Raw genomic sequence first — 20505 nt, 5'->3', positions numbered from 1 at the left:
AGCATCTTAATATGGAAAGGTAAATTAACAGATGTCAATCCTGGGATATTGCAGATGTTGGATTAACAGAGAAATTAAAGTTGTTACAGTGACCATGGGAGGAAATGGAAAGAGAGGCAGAGACAGAGAAGTAAAATCCCTAAGAATCATAAATGGAGAAATGGAAAAGGAAAGATAGGTGTTAGAGACAGACAAGTAGAGGGAGAGAAAGTGACAGAAATAGAGATGAAGAAGGAAATTGTAAAACAGAGGAGAGATAAAGAGAAAGAGGGAAAGGAAAGAAGTCAGATCTGGAAAAAAACAAAAAGACAGAGAAGGAGCCATGGTGGGGTTGCAATAAGAAAGGGAAAGATCTGTGGACAAAGAGGTGGACCGACAGAGGGATATGAAGAGCAGTACAGTGGGGGAGAAGAGAAATACAACAGTAGAGAGAGAAAAAGAGCAAGTCAAGAGATAGAGCTGTAAAGCAGTCAGGAAATTAGGGACCACATATTGGTAATTATATATATATATATACCACAGCAACTTTATTCATCCATCTATGGGTACTCAACTTGTTTCTAAGTCTTGGCTGTTATAAACAATGAACATAGGCATTTACATATATTTTAGTGTTTTTGTTTTCCACGGATAAACACTCAGAAGTGGAATTGCTGGATCAGGTGGTAGTTCCACTTCTAACTTATGGAGGAAGCTCCATACTGTTTTCCATAGCACCACACCAGTTTACATTCCCATCAACAGTGCACAAGGGTTCTCTTTTCTCCACATCTTCAACACTTGTTATTTCCAGCCTTGCTTATGATAGCCATTCTGACAGGGATGACGTGATACCTCTTTGATGCTTTGATTTCCCTGAATTTCAAATAAATGAAAACTGGTTTTTTTGTTTTTTTTTTTTTTAGTTTCAGTTTGTTCAAAGTACCGCGAAGCTCCTTTTTTTTAAATGAAATCTGGAAACTCTATATGAGGCAGCCTTTTACTTGAGAATGAACATAAATCCTCCATCAAATTGATTTATAAGACATGCACACAGACACCCATCCATTTACTTTTAAGGAGAGTCAAATGTAGACCAACATAACTGATCTTAATTTTTATAATAAGGCAGATTCAATTCTTATTAGGTTTGCGAGTTGTTGCCTCAGAGTTTTCTTACAGGTGTAAAAAGAATGATAGTTCAGGGAAAGAATATAAATTCGTTTAATCACCGGACAAGACCATGGCATAAATACTAACACTGAAACACTGAACTGATGGGAATTTAGCCCAGCTCAGCTCTGCTCACTCCACTAGGCCACAGGCAAGCTTGTCCACATTTCTCTGCCTGCCCCTCCATCTGATCCCTCTGCTTGCAGTTCTGAGCTCTCAGTGCTCAGGCTTCTCTTCTCCTGTGGGGGAGGCGGCTGCTCTCAGCTTGCCACAGGGGGGCCCTCCAGAAAGGCGTTGGTACAGAGAGGTGGGGCTCCTCCCCAGGTCTCAACCAGCCCCCACCCACTCTGGGCTCGGCCTGGTGGTCTTTAAGAGAGATATTCGCTGACTGACCTGCCTGTCACTTATACTGGGAATCTAGTCTGGCTCACTGTCCCAGGCATGATGCGGGTCCCAGCGCTGCTTCTGGTTTTCCTGGCTCCTGGTAAGTGTGTTGCCTGGATGCTGGGGGGATTGTTCTGTGTTTTGTGGCAATGGTGTATGTGTGTTGCGGGGCGGGGTGGTCATACTAAGAAATGATCTTTCCTCTTCCTCATTGTTTTTTGTTGCTTTTCCACTTTCAGTCACGCAGGTGTCTTCCAACACAGAAGGGGAGAAGATGTCAATCACTAAGGCAACTGGGTCTGGGTCGTCTGTTGAAATCATTTGTGATCTTATTACCCAAACCCTCAAATATATCCACTGGTACAAGTACCAGGAGGGCACAGCTCCTCGACGCCTTCTTTACTACGACATCTCCTACTCAAAGGTTGTGTTGGAATCAGGAGTCAGTGAAGGGAAGTACAAAGTTTATAAAGAGAAGAGCTATACTTTTGCAATCTTAAACCTGCAAGAAAGTGATTCTGGAATGTACTACTGTGCTGCCTGGGAGAAGCACGTTGGTTTAGACTTCCTTTACACTGCACTGGAAATTTTGCTTGTCACGGCCAAGCACAGCCGTGGTATACAGTATAGATCAGCCCTTGCCTCACTTACTGCCCCCAATTCTCTTTACTCTGAAGGAAGAGAAATCCTGAGTTCAGTGCCCATTCCCCAACATTTATATTCAATTACTACTCACCCCTCCTCTCAGAAGCCACATTTTTTCTAAAACTAGATCCCCACCTTTAGGCCTCAGGCAAACAGCTGCCAGGCAACATATTCTTTTAGGTCCCCTAGGAGCTAGTGGAGGAGAAGGCAATGGCACCACACTCCAGTACTCTTGCCTGGAAAATCCATGGTCAGAGGAGCCTGGTGGGCTGCCGTCTATGGGGTCGCTAAGAGTCGGACACGACTGAAGCGACTTAGCAGCAGCAGCAGCAGTAACAGGAGCTAGTGGAGTCTATTTCACCTTCTCTTTAGGACAGACAGGGCACCTAGGATTGATCTGTTCCTGGAGATATTTAGGAGAATAGAATGAAATGATTAGCTATACTGAATCATTTATTTAATCATTATCCAAAGCAGATGACAGGGAATGAAGCACCTTCATTATTCAGGATTATGAAGAATGAGAAAAGATAAATGAAAACTTGGCCTTTCTGAACCTCAAGCTGGTATCTGACTTATATTTTGAACAAACTGATATTTTCCTTACATCACCAACCAGGGCATGGCCAACACAGGGAAAGTGTAGGCAAAAGGTGATTGCTGTAGTTGGGCTAACTGTTGTATTCTACTTACAGCTTCTGTTCAACCCACAGCCAGAACTGTTCTGTTTTAAACAAGCAAAGCCAGAGATTCTTTCCACCCAGTCTCCAACTTTTATATGACCAAATTCTAAACTGGAATGAGACTTATCAGATTATATTTTTCTCAATAATTCATCTGAAAAAACAATTTGGGTCAACAACCAGGCAATGAGTGGTATCTATTTCAACTGAAAGTAAGAAAGGGGTGAGACGTTCTTATTGGGTTAGGTTTAAGAACATAAATTAATACTGAAGTACAGAAATGCCAGATTCATATGTATATGTCTCTTTTATACTGGATCCTTCAAATTTCTATCAGAACAGTGTTTCTTAAACTGTGGTCCGTGGACCACCTGCTTCAGAAATATCTGGATTTGAGTAAAAGTGCACGTTCTGGGTGGAATTCAACACCATGATCACAAATCTTGGACTGACAGCTGGAAATGAAGCTTCAATAAGCTCCACATGAAAGTAAAATTTGCTCAGTCATGTCTGACTCTTTGCGACCCCATGGACTATACAGTCCATGGAATTCTCCAGACCAGAATACTGGAGTGGGTAGCCTTTCACTTCTCCAGGGGATCTTCTCAACCCAGGGATCCAACCCAGGTCTCCTGCATTGCAGGTGGATTCTTAAGCTCCATAGCTGATTCTTATTCAAGTTGATTTATAAGAACTGCTGTGCTAGCAGTAACAGATAAAGTGACATGTCTCCCTCTGAAATGGGCTGATTCCCAGCCTGACACAGGAAAGCATTCTAGACTATTGCTCATGGGCTTATCCCCAACCCCAAATCCCCCTGTTCTGTTGCACCTTGGATGCTGCTGCTCTCCCCGGTCACCACACTTCTCCATGAGAATCCCACAACCACAAGTCAAGGTTTCAGGCCCTTCTCACTTCTGTGACTACAAAGAAGAAGGGATTGGATAGTAAAGGAACCAATTTGAACTTGCTTCTCTGGGCCAGGGACCATGTATTTTAACTATTTTGCAACTTCAGAAAGCCTGAAGCATAAACTTAATGTCATTTATATTTTTCCAATGTTGTTTAGGTTCTGTTCTGCACATTTATTTCTTTGATCTGCTTTGAATTCAAATTTTGGGTATGGGGTAATGTAGAGAACTCTCTGCAGAGAATATTTTATATAATAAATTTTTCCTGACATCTGAGTTCTAAGAATTTTTTATGAGAAAAAATAGGCATAACAACTCTATCGAGCCAAAGAAAAGTATCAGGATGGAACACAAAGACATGCCCCTTGATTATCATGTTTGGTACTGCACCGCTCCATTTCACCCTGCTGGGAAGGACAGAAATATTCTCCATAGGTGGCAGGAAAAGAGAGCAGAGGACTTCCAGCTCAGTCATGGGCACTGAATTGATAGGTTTGTTTGACCACTTTCTTTACTGGAATTCTTCACTGAAATTCTTTTGGACACACTCCTGACCTCACTGGTAACAGCCTGAGAGCTGCTCAGAAATGTGATAAGAACCTGAGCACTAGGGTGTATGGTGTGACTAAGAGGTCACTGTGCCTGAGCTGGGAGAGGACAAGTTCATGGAGGAGGCGGCAACCACATTGAAAAAATTCAAAAGTGAATCAGGGATTTTCGGAAGCAGCTGTACAGAGTGCTAATTGACTTACTGTGCGCAGTTCAAAAACTGTGTTGGAGCATGTCCCTTTCCACCTATGACACCCTTTTTTATAATATGTGTAGGTACCCACACAAGACATATAGCAACCTTGTTCAATGTTCTCAACTTCAGTCTCTCCATTAATTGAAAGGATGTAATGAGTGTTCCCATGTTGTAGGATTGCTGGAAGATTTATTGGGTCAATACATAGAGAGAGCTTAGACCTGTGCCTGTCACACACTAATAACCATTAGTGCTTGTCAATGTTATCTGTGGCCTCAGCCCTGAGTAAACAGGGTATTAGTGAGACAGACGAGAGTCCTCCACAATGAGCTTTCCTCCCAGGAGCCACTTGGAGCCCAGATGGTTGAAAGACAAAACCACAGCCTTGGCTGAGATAGGCCCATTACTCTCTGCTTCCTCTCTGCTGCCAAAAGCATTCAGCAAGGGCTGAGCACCAAGGAGGTGTCAGAAGTCTTAGTGGAGCTAGACGATTTAAATTAATATGTAGCTGAATAAGAAAGGGCTTCCCTGGTAGATCAGCTAGTAAAGAATCCGCCTGCAATGTGGGAGACTTGGGTTAAATCCCTGGGTTGGGAAGATCCCCCAAAGAAGGGAAAGGCTACCCACTCCAGTATTCTGGCCTGGAGAATCCCATGGACTGCAGTCCATGGGGGTCACAAAAAGTCGGACACAACTGAGCGACTTTCACTTCACTAAATAAGAAAATGAGAGGGTCTACTTTTGTCACACTTGGCATGGTTGAACCAGTAAGAGGGATCAGTATAACAGCTTCTGAATCATTTTCTATACTGAAAGAATAGGTCTTTGGAGAAGAACATCCCAATGTTTCAAACTTCCTGTATCTCCTTGGCACAGAAAAAAATAGAATATTTGCACCCAGCTCCCTCTTTACCCTGGTTTGCTGTGAAGTGATTGAAATCTTCCTGAAGGACTTGGATAGGATGGCTCCCTACAACCTTGACCATGAAGCTCCACCGCACAGAGTGTGTATTGGGATATTAAAACATCTTTTTCTTTACTTTCAGCATTGTTAATAATTTGAATTTTTCATGTGAATACCTTAGAAATTCTGACAAACATGTTAATATTTATTGTACCAGCCCTTCTGTCCATCCTCACTGTCACTGCGGTAACCTGGGTCCTCAGACACCTCTCAGTGGCTTACGACGACCATCTCTGAAACATGTCTGCTTCCCTGGGATTGTGCCCTTGACCAACTCACCATCCTGCACTTTATCTTCCTAAAGCTCAGAGCTGCTCATGTCACTCTCCTCTCTACAATCTTCAGTATCTTCTTGTAATGAATTCTTTAAAAAAAATACTGATTTGGAAATGCTGTAGAAAGGAAAGATTGTCTACATTCTTCTTTCTTAAAAATTAAGTACGTCTCCTGTTCTCTTGTCATCTTTCTATTCCAAGTTTCTCTATCCAAGGACCCAATTAGTTTCCACTTGTTCTTTCTAGCTCACACCTCTAGATGCTTTAAAATATATATCTAACTTATGGTATTTGATAGAAAGCTATTTTTGTTTTTGCAACAAATAACCAATGGTTCAAATCTAGTTTTAAAATAATCTATCATTTCTCCAACATTTAAAGATGCTTTTTAGTTTTATTTCAGTATATACTTGGAGTATTGGCTAGAAGATTTCTGTTTCATTTATGTCTCAATATTCCTATACCATTATCATATTATTTGCAATAGCAGATGAGTTCTGCTATGCCAAATGTCTATTCATTATTATTCTTAAAAAATAATTTTTTAATTATTTCGTATTTATATAACTTAACTAGCTTACTCCCCAACGCTTGTAACATAGAACAAAACCAAAATATTTTCTTAATTCTGATTGGAATTATAAGCATATACATGAATTTAGGAAAGATTAGCATCTTTATGATTTTCAGTTTTTCTTTTACAACTATGATATGTCTTCATTTATTCAGGTTTAATTTTAATGCCCTTTACTAAAATCTAATACTCTTCTTCTTATAGTTCTTGTATATCCTTAAAAGTTAATAAATGATTAAATAAACGATTTTATAACCCCATACTTATATTTTGCATTTTATTATTCAAAACTTTTGTAAATTTTGAAATATATACAACTCCTAAAGCTCCTGACAATTCAATTCATGGGCTTAGAATAAGAAAAAAACAGATCACAAGGTATCAGAGAGGTACCGAGTAGGTATCATTCAAATCTAGATGGGGCCGGGGTTCAGGATGGGGAACACGTGTACACCTATGGAGGATTCATGTTGATGTATGGCAAAACCAATACAATATTGTAAAGTAATTAGCCTCCAATTAAAATAAATAAATTTAAATTAAAAAAAACTACATAGGTGCAAAGAGTATTTGACAACTGAAAGCACTAATAACTTAATTTTTAATTACCAAAAAAATGTTTTCAACAAAATATCCACCCAGGTCTCTCTTCCTCTTCTATGACGTTGAGCGATGTGGGCTGCTGTGAATGAGCAGTTGCCCACCGTGTCCTCTTCTTACTTTCATCCTCAGGGCAGAAGCAATGACTGCCTCCTGGACTAAAGATGGGAGCAGGTGGATCTAGTGAGGACATGGGAATAGTCAGGGCCTGACCTCTCTGGGGCCTGGCAGATGGTCAGCTCATCTGTGCTCAATGGAGCACTCAGCTGCTTCTGGCAACTTCTTTTTCCCATGATTGAGGATGAATGGTTTAAGATTACACTACAGGCTCCAAGAGACTACTTTCAACATATCAGAGAAATGGATATTACTTTCAAGTTTTAGTTTAAATAAAGAATTTATTATTTCAAAGGAGAAAGAATTCTACAAATTTCTTTCTTTATCCTAGGAAAAATAAGTTATCCCAGGACTTGTTTTCTCATCTTGTGTTGGCATGATAAAGAATCTTGTTGCCCGATAAATGGAGAACTTTGCTCACATTTCACAAAGACACTTGTGATGGTATATTTGCATTTTCAGTTACTGAAGAGATTCCTCTTTTCAGAAATACATTCCCAAATTGCTAACAGACTGGCCCTGGTCATTGTGAGAACAGAAGAGACTTTATCTGATGCATTTTCTGAGCAGTTTCAACAGAGTTGAACATCTGGAAATTTAAAAAAAAAAAAAAAAAGGTTTAATTCTTTGAATCCTTTTCCTGGAAATGTAGAAGAGTAGGTGGCTAACCAGTTGGTGCCATACTCTTCTTTTTCTCTTTTTAATTCCTTCATCTATTATCAGTATTTTCAATGATTTCTCCTCCAAGGAAAACAAACATTTGTGTCCATTTAGGTGAGGAAAACTTGTAAAACATCAAATGCTTAACCCTAACCCTAACCTATGTTCAAGGACTTCCAAAACAATCCACAAGACCAAATTGCCAGGACAAACTGCTGTCATGGCCTGAAGCTTAGGAGAAGGCTAAGATTTTTGTAGGAGCTTTAATCAGTGTGACAGTCCAGGAAGGAATAAAATATTTGGAAAAGTGATTGAGCTCATAGTAGCTCCCCCTTGTCAGTAACTTTTTTTCTACTTTTACCTGGGTTATAAAAGACTGACAGATTTTTTAAAATTAATATTCCTTTTATCTGACTGTCACATTCTTGGCCTCAACATAAGAATAGCAATTCTTCAGCTACTGGTCATTGTGTAGGGAAACTAAATTACTTTGCAACTAATATGTTTTCTGCTTGGATGTAGACTAAAATTCTCCTTTTAAAATACACACACACACAATAGACTAAAATTAGATAGTAAACCATTTTGAGGACCATGTATGCTTTATTGTTTCATTTATGTTTCAATATTCTTACACCTTTAATATACTATATCATTATGTTGGTAAAAGTTATTGGTTCAAGTTCCTTTTCTTATAGACAGTATATTAAGTGAGAAACACTTTTCTTAATTATTTGTCCTCTAGAGTTTGAGATAAAGCGCAGTGCTCCTATCTCACAATAATCTTTAAAACCTATATTATTGGTTTTCATCTCATCCTTAAAATCTGTGCATAAAAATTCATATAGTACATGACTATGCTGCTGCTGTTAAGTCGCTTCAGTCATGTCCAACTCTGTGTGACCCCTGAGACAGCAGCCCACCAGGCTCCCCCGTCCCTGGGATTCTCCAGGGACTATAGATATTGATAAATTCCACTTAACTTCTTGGAGAGAGCCTGAGATCAGTTGAAATTCCTGCAGTCACATATCTGGCTACATTGCCTGGATATGGACCAGTTTCATGGAATTTGTGAGCTCAATGAGCCATCTCAGCTCCAAAGTCCATGAAAAGGGTCTGCATGGTTGTGCGTCCTCATTTACTTATTGTTTCAGCAAATACTTATTGAGGACATTTTCTGTGCTGGATGCTGAGATAAAAGGGTAAACAAGACACAGATAGAACAAGTCCTAATGCTCAAACAGCTTCTACTCTAGGAAAGCATTCTAGATTCTGGCTTGGTTGGGACCCATGTTCTATGGTGTGTAGCTCAGAGGCAGGAGTTCTTGAATTGATGAGCTTATTTCTCTTCCTAATTGGTGTAATAGTTATTATGTTGGATGAAAGCATTTGATGAAATCTTCCTAAACCATCCTGTTGAATATTTTAATATTAGCTACTATTTTCTGAGGGCCAGACACCATGATAAGGCGTTTCAGTGCCTTATCTCTTTCCTCAACAGTAATCTTCTTATTCCCACTTTGTTGGTAAGGAAATAGATTTAGAGAAGTTCCGGTACCTGCTTAAAATTATGACAGGTTACATTACAAAGTTTAGGATCCAATAGAGACTTGTCTATTCTAAAGTGCATGGTCTGAACAATTAAGTCATATGAGAAATATTTAAGTCATATTTTTATGTTCTGAGTATTAACTGTTCCTAACAGTAGGAACCACTGTTTTTCAATTAGCTCATAAGTTGTTTTACTACTCATGTGTGAAAACAATGCTTCTGCTTCTAATCATGGCAATAAAATGACTTCTCTTCCCCCTAAGAAGTTTATAGAAGTCATATTGAATATAGACTTATTAAATATTCAAAATAGGATTCTTAGTGTATCTCAACAGAATGACACCATTGCATTGAATTTTCTTTCTGTTTTGCATCATATTTGTCAGAAATATTGAAGCTTTAAAAGAAATGGAGCATTTGTACTAAAGTTCATTGTACTTAATTTCATATCCCATGGCTGCTTCCAATCATGATGGAGGTAGAAAACACCCAGCCAAATACTGCAGAAAATACCAAACCCAATAAAACCTCTTTTGAGCAAGATATGATATTCATTTAATGCCCTAGAAAATATCAGTCAATTTTCAAGTCAAAAGGAGCAGTCTTTCAGCAATGAATAGCTTACAAGCTCATCATTCAGAATTCAAAGTCTGTTACCTATAGTCTGTGAAATACGTCAAAAAGAGAAAAACAAGTATTGTATATTAATGCATATATATGAAATCCAGAAAAGTGGTACAGATGAACCTATTTGTAGGGTGGGAATAGAGACACAGATGTAGAGGACCAACTTGTGGACCCATGGGGATGGGGAGGGTTGGACATATATCCACTACCCATGGGGATTGAAAGAGTACCATGGACATATATTCACTGTTGCTGCTGCTGTTAAGTCGCTTCAGTTGTGTCTGACTCTGTGCGACCCCACCAGGCTCCGCCGTCCCTGGGATTCTCCAGGCAAGAACACTGGAGTGGGTTGCCATTTCCTTCTCCGATGCATGAAAGTGAAAAGTGAAAGTGAAGTTGCTCAGTCGTGTCCGACTCTTCACGACCCCATGGACTACAGCCCACCAGGCTCCTCTGTCCATGGGATTTTCCAGGCAAGAGTACTGGAGTGGGGTGCCATTAATAGATGGCTAGTGGAAAGCTGCTGTATAACACAGGTTGCTCAGCCTGGAGCTTTGTGATGACACAGGTGTGTGGGATGGAGGGATGGGAGGGAGGTTCAAGAAGAGGATAAATTTATACATGGGGCTTCCCAGGTGGTTCTAGTGTAAAGAACCTGCCTGCAAATGTAGGAAGGTGGTTTTGATTCCTGGGTTGGGAAGATCCCCGGGAGGAGGGCATGGCAACCCACTCCAGTATTATTGCCTGGAGAAACCCATGAATAGAGGAGCCTGGCAGGCTACTGTCCATAGGGTCGCAAAGAGTCCGACATGACTGAAGCGACTTAGCAAGCAGGCACACAGCTACTGTGTTGCACAGCAAAAACTAACACAATGTTGTAAAATAATTATACTGCAAAAAAAGTTCATAACAACTCATGTGGTCTCCTGAATGAGGATCGATTCTGGAATGAAGCTTCTTTAGAATCATTTGAGATACTTACACCTCAACACTACAAATCACAAAAATACCTGTAAAACATATGGAACATACATTTATTAAATGCTCAAGTATATTATTCCTATAAATATTCCTCATTGATAAGTAGAGACATATTAACTCTGCATCACACTCTCGGCAAAGAATTGACTTTATACATGAAAGTTTTTGAAAGGAGATTTAAAACATTCAGGCAAAATGGTGAGAAAAGGTGAAACCCTACTCCCAATTGATGTAAGACGGAAACAGACGTAAGTTAAGCAGCCCAGGCAGAGAAGGGACGGTTCTTCAGTTCCTGACACATTCATACTGTATGTTATTTGCTGGAAGTCACCTCTGTGTCATGGTAGCCCGGCCAGTTTCTCTCTACATTTCTGTAAGTATTGAAACAATATGGACACGATTTTAAAACAGGCACAATTTTTATAAATTCTGTATATTTTGTATCTTTATCAAAGAATTAAGATTTGCAAACATATTATCTGATTCCTGCTGCCATATTGGAGTTAGAACTTACTAAATTATCAACCCCCAGGGCAGAAAAGGAAACAAGCTATAATGCACAATTATTTAAAATGCTAGTTTAAATGCTAGTTTAAAATTTAAAATGCTAGTTTCCAAAATCTATTTGAGAAGACATAAGATAAAATACATAGGTACAGACCATGGCAAAAAATAAGACTAGAAGATCAATGTCACTCAGGGAAGTAGAAGGAAAGAGGCCTGTGATGACCTAGCAGGAAGCACAGGATAAGATTTCAATCTCTTCTATCTCTATTAAAAAAAAGTAAGCAAAAAATTTAAAAGATGAAAAATGTAGTGGAATAACAGTTATAATTAACTTCTGTGTGATAAGGGAGCACACCAAATTTTACAGTAAGATATGTTTTTCCTACCATAAAATTAGAAAGGGACCTTGATGCTGGAGTCTTTGGAAGGAAAATGAAGGAAAAGGGGATCATTGACTTCAACATCTATTCTATAAAATGGAAGAAATAGTCTTGAAATAAAGCCAGTTCATGCCTTTGGTGCATCAATAGTACAAGCATCATAAAATTTAATGTCATTCATTTGGTGACCCTGCAGAGAGGGTTAGGCAGGTAAGGTATTGGTGATGAGACATGACTGTCCACTCACCCACAAAAAATTGAATTTGAGTTACTTGTCTCTCTTTAGCATGCTTTATCCCATTTGGTGAGAAAAATTAGATTTAAATGTATGTTTTTGTATGTCCTGTAGAGAGATCATCATAGGTACCTGGTCTCCTTTTGTATACTCATTCCCACCATACCACCTGAAAGTGAAAGTGAAGTTGCTCAATTGTGTCCAACTTCGACCCCATGGACTGCAGCCTATGAGGCTCCTCTGTCCATGGAATTTTCCCGGCAAGAATACTGGAGGAAGTTGCCATTTTCTTCTCCAGGACCATACGACCTATCCTCCCTGAAATAGGCTCCCCTATGATAGACCAAAAGAGATTTTTCAAATATATTTTTTTCTAGTTTTTAAAATTTATTTTATAATTGGTGGAAAATTTCTTTACAATGTTATATTGGTTTCTGCCATAAATATACACATATCACCTCCCTCTTGAGCCTCCCTTCCCTCTCCTCGCCCCCCTTCTGGGTAATCATAGAGTGCCAAACTGGACTTGCTGTGTCAAATAGCAGCTTCTCACGAGTTATCTATATTACACTTGGTAGTGTATATATGCCGATTCTCCTAATAAAAGAGATTGTTTAAAAATGTGTTCATGAATGTTGGAAGCCTTGATATGGGGCACTTAAAAGTCACACCTCACTTTAACATGTGGAGAAAGAATGAAGGCCAACGTGTAATCTATCCTCTGTTACTTAATAGCTGGGACTTTTTTCAAGTTACATGATGGCTTGAATTTCTCTTCCCATTGAAAATAAGAACAGCAGTGACCACTAACCATCTACTGCAGATGAACAGCCAGCCTGTAATTCAATGGCAATTTTTCTTCCTTTTACCTCTTGCTGGGTTGTTTCAATCCACACCACGTTTGTATTTAACTAGCAACTCTTTTAAATGACTACTTTATTTTCCCCTACAGATAGAGACCTTGATGTAGACATGTCCCCCAAGCCCACTATGTTTCTTCCTTCAATTACTGAAATCAACCACGATAGTGCTGGAACATACTTTTGTCTTCTGGAGAATTTTTCCCTCATGTTTTTAAAGTTTATTGGAGAGAAAAAAATGGCAACAGAGCTCTGCCATCCCAACAGGGAAACACCACAAAGACCACTGACACATACTTGAAGTTCAGCTGATTGACCCTGACTGAAAAATCCATGGAGAAAAAACACATATGTATCAACAAACACGAGAAAAATAAAAGATGAAAAGATCAGGAGATCTTTTTTCTTAAGTTAATGAAGGTATATGTATATACCCTATGCAGCCTTCCAGAGGATTTTTTTCAAAGGTAAAACCCCATATCTTCTGTAAAGCATTAATGAAAAACAAATATAAATCTTTTTTTAAATGTTGAGCTATTTCCTTACAGAATGGAAAAAGTGTAGGGTTTGAGGCTTAAGAAAGAGATCAGTTCAGTTCAGTCGCTCAGTCGTGTCCGACTCTTTGCTACCCCATGAATCGCAGCACGCCAGGCCTCCCTGTCCATCACCAACTCGCCTGTAAAGAGATAAATGTGCTTAAATATTACCCATCTTGATTTCATCAGCCAAAACATTAAGTTTATAATGATGCCTTTTAAGATTGTTATATGGTTTAAATAAAACAATGTATATTGTTTTACAATATAGGAAGCACCTATAGAGTTCATAGCATACTTACTTGTTCAGTCTCTCAGTCGTGTCTGACTCTGCGACCCCATGGACTGCAGCATGCCAGCGTAAGCACACAAAGACAAATGCCACTGTTGTTGATCTTATGTGATCAGGAAGGAAGAATAATTGTGTCTTTTATGAATATTCTGCTTATCAAGCAAAGTCACCTCATTTCAATCTTGCTTACTCAAACTATGATCCATAAATGTGTATTATTGACAAAATGGTGTTTGTATGAGAGAGTCAGATTGCAGCTCAATAGAAAGTGGAATAATTCAACTACTGTACTTTAGTCATGGTCCATGGTCTTATGTTTTCAAGATTTGTGTTTTATATACCACCATAAGGTAAAATTTTGTAGACAAAAATAGGGTGAGGCTAAAGTGTAGAGACTTACATTCTATACAATGAATGTATTTCTTGCTAATGGAAAATTCCTCCCACAACTCTCAGTGCAGCCTTAGCACATGCTGGGCCTGGAGGGATTTCTGGATGAACACACTGGGGTGAATTACTCTTCTAGGAGGATGCCCTACAGTAATGAGTATATGGCTTTTCTGTAATCACTCAAAAGTTCTGAATCACTTAAAGTCCTGAGTATGAACACAACTGCCCAAAGGTCAGTTTGAACTTTTTTCCCTTTGGTTAAAAACCCTTTTTAAACAGTGGGAAGCATGCCCCAAATATAATAAAATGTACGGAGACTTTTGCACTGAGCCATCCGTATTTTTGAAGTAAGTTTCTCTGATCCTTAGTTTGTCCAGTGAGGTTGAACCACTTGCTTTGAACATTTTGTTCTGGGACTACAATGAAGAGTAAGTGAAGTAATGACAGTGGAAATGCTTGCTTTCAAAAACAACACAGATGTATTTATTCATATATTTATTGTGGTTTTTTTTTGTACTTTTTATAAGACTCTTTAAGATTACAAAATAGCCCCGAATCTTTATTTCCGTGGCTAAGAAATAAAGAGGAAGCAAACAGACAAAGTGCTGGTTTAATATAACTACGGACTTAATCGTCCTTAGATTTTAAGTTTTCTAGTGATCAGAAAAAAATAAGAATTCAAGTAACTTTCATGGTGATATTATCATAAAGGAGAGAAGGTTAGGGTTATAATGTGTTACACTTGGCACTTAATTGACCAGACAAACGTTTCCCACAGGCTACTCACGGCATCAAAGTTAATGAGGGCATTTCTGTTAATTTCATTCTGCAGCAAATTTCTAAGGAGGAACCCAGTTGGCTATTGTGACTCTGCTTTCCTCTATCCAACAAACCATTATCTATACAAAAAATGTTTTACTTATATGTATGCCTTTAAAATCACTACAGATGGTGATTGCAGCCATGAAATTAAAAGACGCGTACTCCTTGGACACCACTCTTATGGCAGAAAGTGAAGAGGAACTCAAAAGCCTCTTGATGAAAGTGAAAGTGGAGAGTGAAAAAGTTGGCTTAAAGCTCAACATTCAGAAAACGAAGATCATGGCATCTGGTCCCATCACTTCATGGGAAATAGATGTGGAAATAGTGGAAACAGTGTCAGACTTTATTTTTCTGGGCTCCAAAATCACTGCAGATGGTGACTGCAGCCATGAAATTAGAAGACGCTTACTCCTTGGAAGGAAAGTTATGACCTACCTAGATAGCATATTCAAAAGCAGAGGCATTACTTTGCCAACAAAGGTCCGTCTAGTCAAGGCTATGGTTTTTCCTGTGGTCATGTATGGATGTGAGAGTTGGACTGTGAAGAAAGCTGAACGCTGAAGAATTGATGCTTTTGAACTGTGGTGTTGGAGAAGACTCTTTTTTTTTTTTTTTTGATTTAATTTTATTTTTAAACTTTACATAATTGTATTAGTTTTGCCAAATATCAAAATGAATCCATCACAGGTATACATGTGCTCGAGAGTCCCATGGACTGCAAGGAAATCCAACCAGTCCATTCTAAAGGAGATCATTCCTGGGTGTTCTTTGGAGGGAATGATGCTGAAGCTGAAACTCCAGTACTTTGGCCACCTCATGTGAAGAGTTGACTCATTGGAAAAGACTCTGATGCTGGGAGGGATTGGGGTCAGGAGGAGAAGGGGATGACAGAGAATGAGATAGCTGGATGGCATCACTGACTCGATGGATGTGGGTTTGGGTGAACTCTGGGAGTTGGTGATGGACAGGGAGGCCTGGTGTGCTGCGATTCATGGGGTCGCAAAGAGTCGGACATGACTGAGTGACTGAACTGAACTGAACTGATGCCTTTTTAAAAATTGCAAATAAATACAATTCTTGCCTCAGGTTTTCTTTAGTCAGGGGATTATAAATGTGATTTGACCTATTTTTCTGTCCTTTAAAACATTCCACTGAAATGCCAAGCCCCCGTAATAAAACTGTCATTGCTAAGAATACTTGATATATATGGAAGAGAAGAGGGTTTTAGTGTCCATAGTGGTGGAATTCTGTTTTCGCTCTATAGATTAATTTTTTGCATTTCTATGGATTATTTTTACAAGGTGAAGTGAAGTCGCTCAGTCGTGTCCCACTCTTTGCAACTCCATAGACTGTAGCCTACCATAGACTCTAGTCAACAGGCTTCTCCATCCATGGGATTTTACAGGCAAGAGTTCTGGAGTGGGTTGCCATTTCCTTCTCCAATTTTCACAAAGTACGTTCCATATGTTTTGTCTCATTTAATGCCCCACCGTGATCCTTGGAACGCTGGCTCTGCCATCACTGGTATGACTCTCGGCAAGTTACCCTCTAATTCTTATTCCTGTTTCATATCATGAAATCTTCCAAAACACAGTTCCCTCCACTGTCACTGGGACAAGACATTGCATGTGAAGTATTTAAATTAGTGCCTGGCACAGTAATAATCACTCAGTGACTGTTAGACTCTCAATATTGTTTTCTTTATTCCCACCCACACCACATCTGTAGAATCTTGTGCAAGAGAAGCTGATAATGGAAATATGAGTGATATAGAAAGGTGTGGCTGGTTGTTTATTTTTCCCAGATTGGAAATTTGCTTGAGCCAGACTCCTTCAAACATGAGATTCCACTTTAGTTTCTGGGATCAGATGAGTTCATTTTGATGCTGAATTGACCTACTGAATTGCACAGAATCAGACCAATTATTCCTGGATCATGGGGCTCCTATTTTTAATGAATGTTTCTTTGTCAGCAGAGTATATACTTAGATGTGTGTGTGTTACAATAACACATGTATAAACCCATGTGCACACTGTCAAATAACAGGCATGAAAAGTTTATTAATAACTGTTCTCATTTCTTGTAGTTGTCACTTCAATTGTCATTACTACTGAACTTTCAAATGGTGGTTTGAGGGATGAAAGGGATAAGGTTTTGTATATGTTTGCCTGTAAGTCAGGCTTCAGTCATTTTTCCTTTCTGATTATTTTTCCTTTTGAAGTTTTCCTGGCTTAAAAGGCAACCCACTCCAGTATTCTTGCCAGAAAAATTCCATGGACAGAGGAGCCTGGCGGGCTACAGTCCATGGGGCCTCAAAGAGTCAGACAGGACTGAGCAACTGAGCAAAGTAAAAAAGACCAATTATCTGCAATTGTGGGGTTCATCATTGTCAAACTTTTAATGACTCCTCTTTTGTCTCTCTGTCAGGAGAATATACATACATATGTACAGATGTATGCACACAAACACACATGTATATGTACAGACATATGAACAGACTCTAAAATAATAGGTAAGGTTGACTGATAATATTTGATTCATTTCTGTTAGAAGGCACTGATATTTATTCTACAAAAGCTGTCCAACATAGGAAAATGGTAAATTTTTGAATATATATGCATTCATTTCATCCTCTAGTTTTTCCCCCTCCTAATCAAATTATCTTTTTAACTTCCCTGGTCTATAGTGGGAAAGACTATAGTGGATTTGTGGGGCTGATATTTTTAATCAGTATCTCTCCTGACTCTTTACTGGCAAAGTATATATTATATATTATATATATATATATATATATATATATATATATTTAAATACATAGATTATACATGATAAAATATGTAGATTATGAGTGTGTATATAGACACACACACAAAATTCATATTACAGTGTCAAAAACTAGGTATGAACAATAAACTAATACTTGGTCTCCTTTCTTCCAGAAGTCACTGATGTTCATTCTACAAAAGCACGTCTGAACGATGAAAACAGTAAGTTTTGTCTATGTTTGCCTTTATGTCAGGCTACAGCATATTTTTTTTCCTCTGGATAAACTTAAGTTTTGAACTTTCTTGGTTTAAGGTAGAAAAATCAGACTGGATTTGCAAAAATAGACTGAGTGATATTTTAATTCAATATACTATCATTTCCTGCTGCTAAGTCACCTCAGTCATGTCCGACTCTGTGTGACCCTGTAGATGGCAGCCAACCAGGCTCCTCCGTCCCTGGGATTCTCCAGGCAAGAACACTGGAGTGGGTTGCCATTTCCTTCTCCAATGCATGAAAATGAAAAGTGAAAGTGAAGTCGCTCAATCATGTCCAACTCTTCGCGACCCCATGGACTGCAGCCTACCAGGCTCCTCCGTCCATGGGATTTTCCAGGCAAGAGTACTGGAGTGGGGTGCCATTGCCTTCTCCGATCATTTCCTAGGACCCATCTTAATATGGTAAATGCTGGTTTTGGTGTGAGTGGACTGTAAATTAGAGGATATAGTGATAGACCCTGAATTATCTAAACAATGGGCTTCATTCATTAGTGTGGCTTTGTTTCTTTTTAAAAATTATTTAAAATTTTTTTCTCTGAAAGTACAATAACACATTAACAGGAGATGTGGAAAATACAGAACAAACTTACATATAGTTTCAATATATATTACAGTTATTTTTTAAGTAGATAAATTAAGATTTTAGTTGGAATTTCAATACCAAACTCTGAAAAATTAATAGAATGAATATACATAAAAGTAGGATGATATAGTAGATATGAAAAATCACTATGAACCAACTCAACATAATTAAGATTTATCTAATTTTCAAACAGCAGCAGGATACAAATTCTATTTAAGTTCCCAAAGACTATAAACCAGGAAACACTGCAACATGTCTGGGGACATAAAGCAAGGTGCAAAAATTTCATAGTTTTGTATTGAAATCATACAGTCTGTTCTCTTATCACTGTGGAATTATGTTATAAATCAATATCAAAAGATATTTGAAAACAGCCCACATATTTTCTAGTGCAGGCTAAGTTGTGTTCAACTCTTTGTGACCCTATGGACTCACCAGGTTCCTTTGTCCATGGGCTTCTCCAGGCAAGAACACTAGAGTGAGTTGCCATGCCCTTTGCCAGGGTATTTTCCTGACCCAGTGATTGAATCGTGTCTCTTTTCTCTCCTGCATTGGCAGGTGGGTTCTTTACCACTAGCGCCACTTGGGAAGCCTCATTTTCAAGGGCAACATAATGTTTACCAAGAGAAACCTTTGATTAAGCCATTGAAAGCCTCAATAAAGTTGAAAGACGGAGAAAACATAGAAAGTGATTATAGAGAAAGTGAAAGAAAGAAAGTGAAGTCACTCAGTCGTGTCCGACTCTTTGTGACTCCATGGACTGTAGCCCACCAAGCTCCTCCATCCATGGAATTTTCTAGGCAAGAATACTGGAGTGGGTTACCATTTCCTTCTCCAGGGGATCTTCCCAACCCAGAGATCGAACCCGGGTCTCCCGCATTGCAGGCAGACTTTCACTATCTGAGCCACCAGAGAAGAAAGCATTTAAATGAGAAATTAATATCAAAATGAGAGATTAATATCCAAGATACTTTTGAAACCCCATGGGTTTGGAAATTAAATGTCTACTTTTAAATTATGAGTGTATCTAAGAAGAGTGTGACTTTGCTTCTAATGACCAGGGAAACCTGATTTCTCTTTGCTTCTAGATATTTTTCATCTGTATTCAATGCTAGTAGCTAACACATGAAATCTGACACTAACTGAAAGCTTCTTATGAACAAGGTGTTGTACTGTCTCTTGCATGCGTGTATTTTCTGCTTAATCCTCATTCAACTCCCAGGAGGTGGTATAATATTTCCCCTTCAATATTATTGAAGGGAGCAAGCTATTAAAATTAAGTCCCTTGAACGAGCCACACAGCTAGATCTGGGGATTCAACCCAGGCCATCTGAATAAATGGTTTATACACTTACTCGATTCTCTATTCCTCCTTTATGATATAGATATAGAGCAAGAATCCCAAAGCCAGGCCCTGAGACAGTAAGGCCTGTGGGCAAGGGTGTAAGTGCATGGGCTTCTGAGTATCACAGACTGAAATTTAAACACCAGTTCTTTTCTTTATACATGCACATCACCAGATGGTCAACACCGAAATCAGATTGATTATATTCTTTGCAGCTAAAGATGGAGAAGCTCTATACAGTCAGCAAAAACAAGACCAGGAGCTGACTGTGGCTCAGACCATGAACTCCTTATTGCCAAATTCAGACTTAAATTGAAGAAAGTAGGGAAAACCACTAGACCATTCAGGTATGACCTAAATCAAATCCCTTATGATTATACAGTGGAAGTGAGAAATAGATTTAAGGGCCTAGATCTGATAGATAGAGTGCCTGATGAACTATGGAATGAGGTTCGTGACATTGTACAGGAGACAGGGATCAAGACCATTCCCATGGAAAAGAAATGCAAAAAAGCAAAATGGCTGTCTGGGGAGGCCTTACAAATAGCTGTGAAAAGAAGAGAAGTGAAAAGCAAAGGAGAAAAGGAAAGATATAAGCATCTGAATGCAGAGTTCCAAAGAACAGCAAGAAGAGATAAGAAAGCC

At 38.9% G+C, this 20505-nt stretch overlaps 1 gene segment (V, D, J or C); it reads left to right on the top strand.

The window, feature by feature from the left end:
• Positions 1 to 1550: 1550 nt before the first annotated feature.
• On the top strand, positions 1551 to 13163 carry LOC113890895. The segment is given in 4 exon segments: positions 1551 to 1636; positions 1776 to 2093; positions 7995 to 8045; positions 12944 to 13163. Coding segments are annotated over 4 exon segments (632 nt in total).
• The last annotated feature ends 7342 nt before the right edge of the window (positions 13164 to 20505 follow it).

This window comes from Bos indicus x Bos taurus, chromosome 4 (assembly GCF_003369695.1).
Source record: "Bos indicus x Bos taurus breed Angus x Brahman F1 hybrid chromosome 4, Bos_hybrid_MaternalHap_v2.0, whole genome shotgun sequence".
Taxonomy (NCBI): domain Eukaryota; kingdom Metazoa; phylum Chordata; class Mammalia; order Artiodactyla; family Bovidae; genus Bos; species Bos indicus x Bos taurus.
The sequence above is the reverse complement of the archived record's forward strand: the minus strand, read 5'-3'. Positions and strand labels throughout refer to the sequence as shown.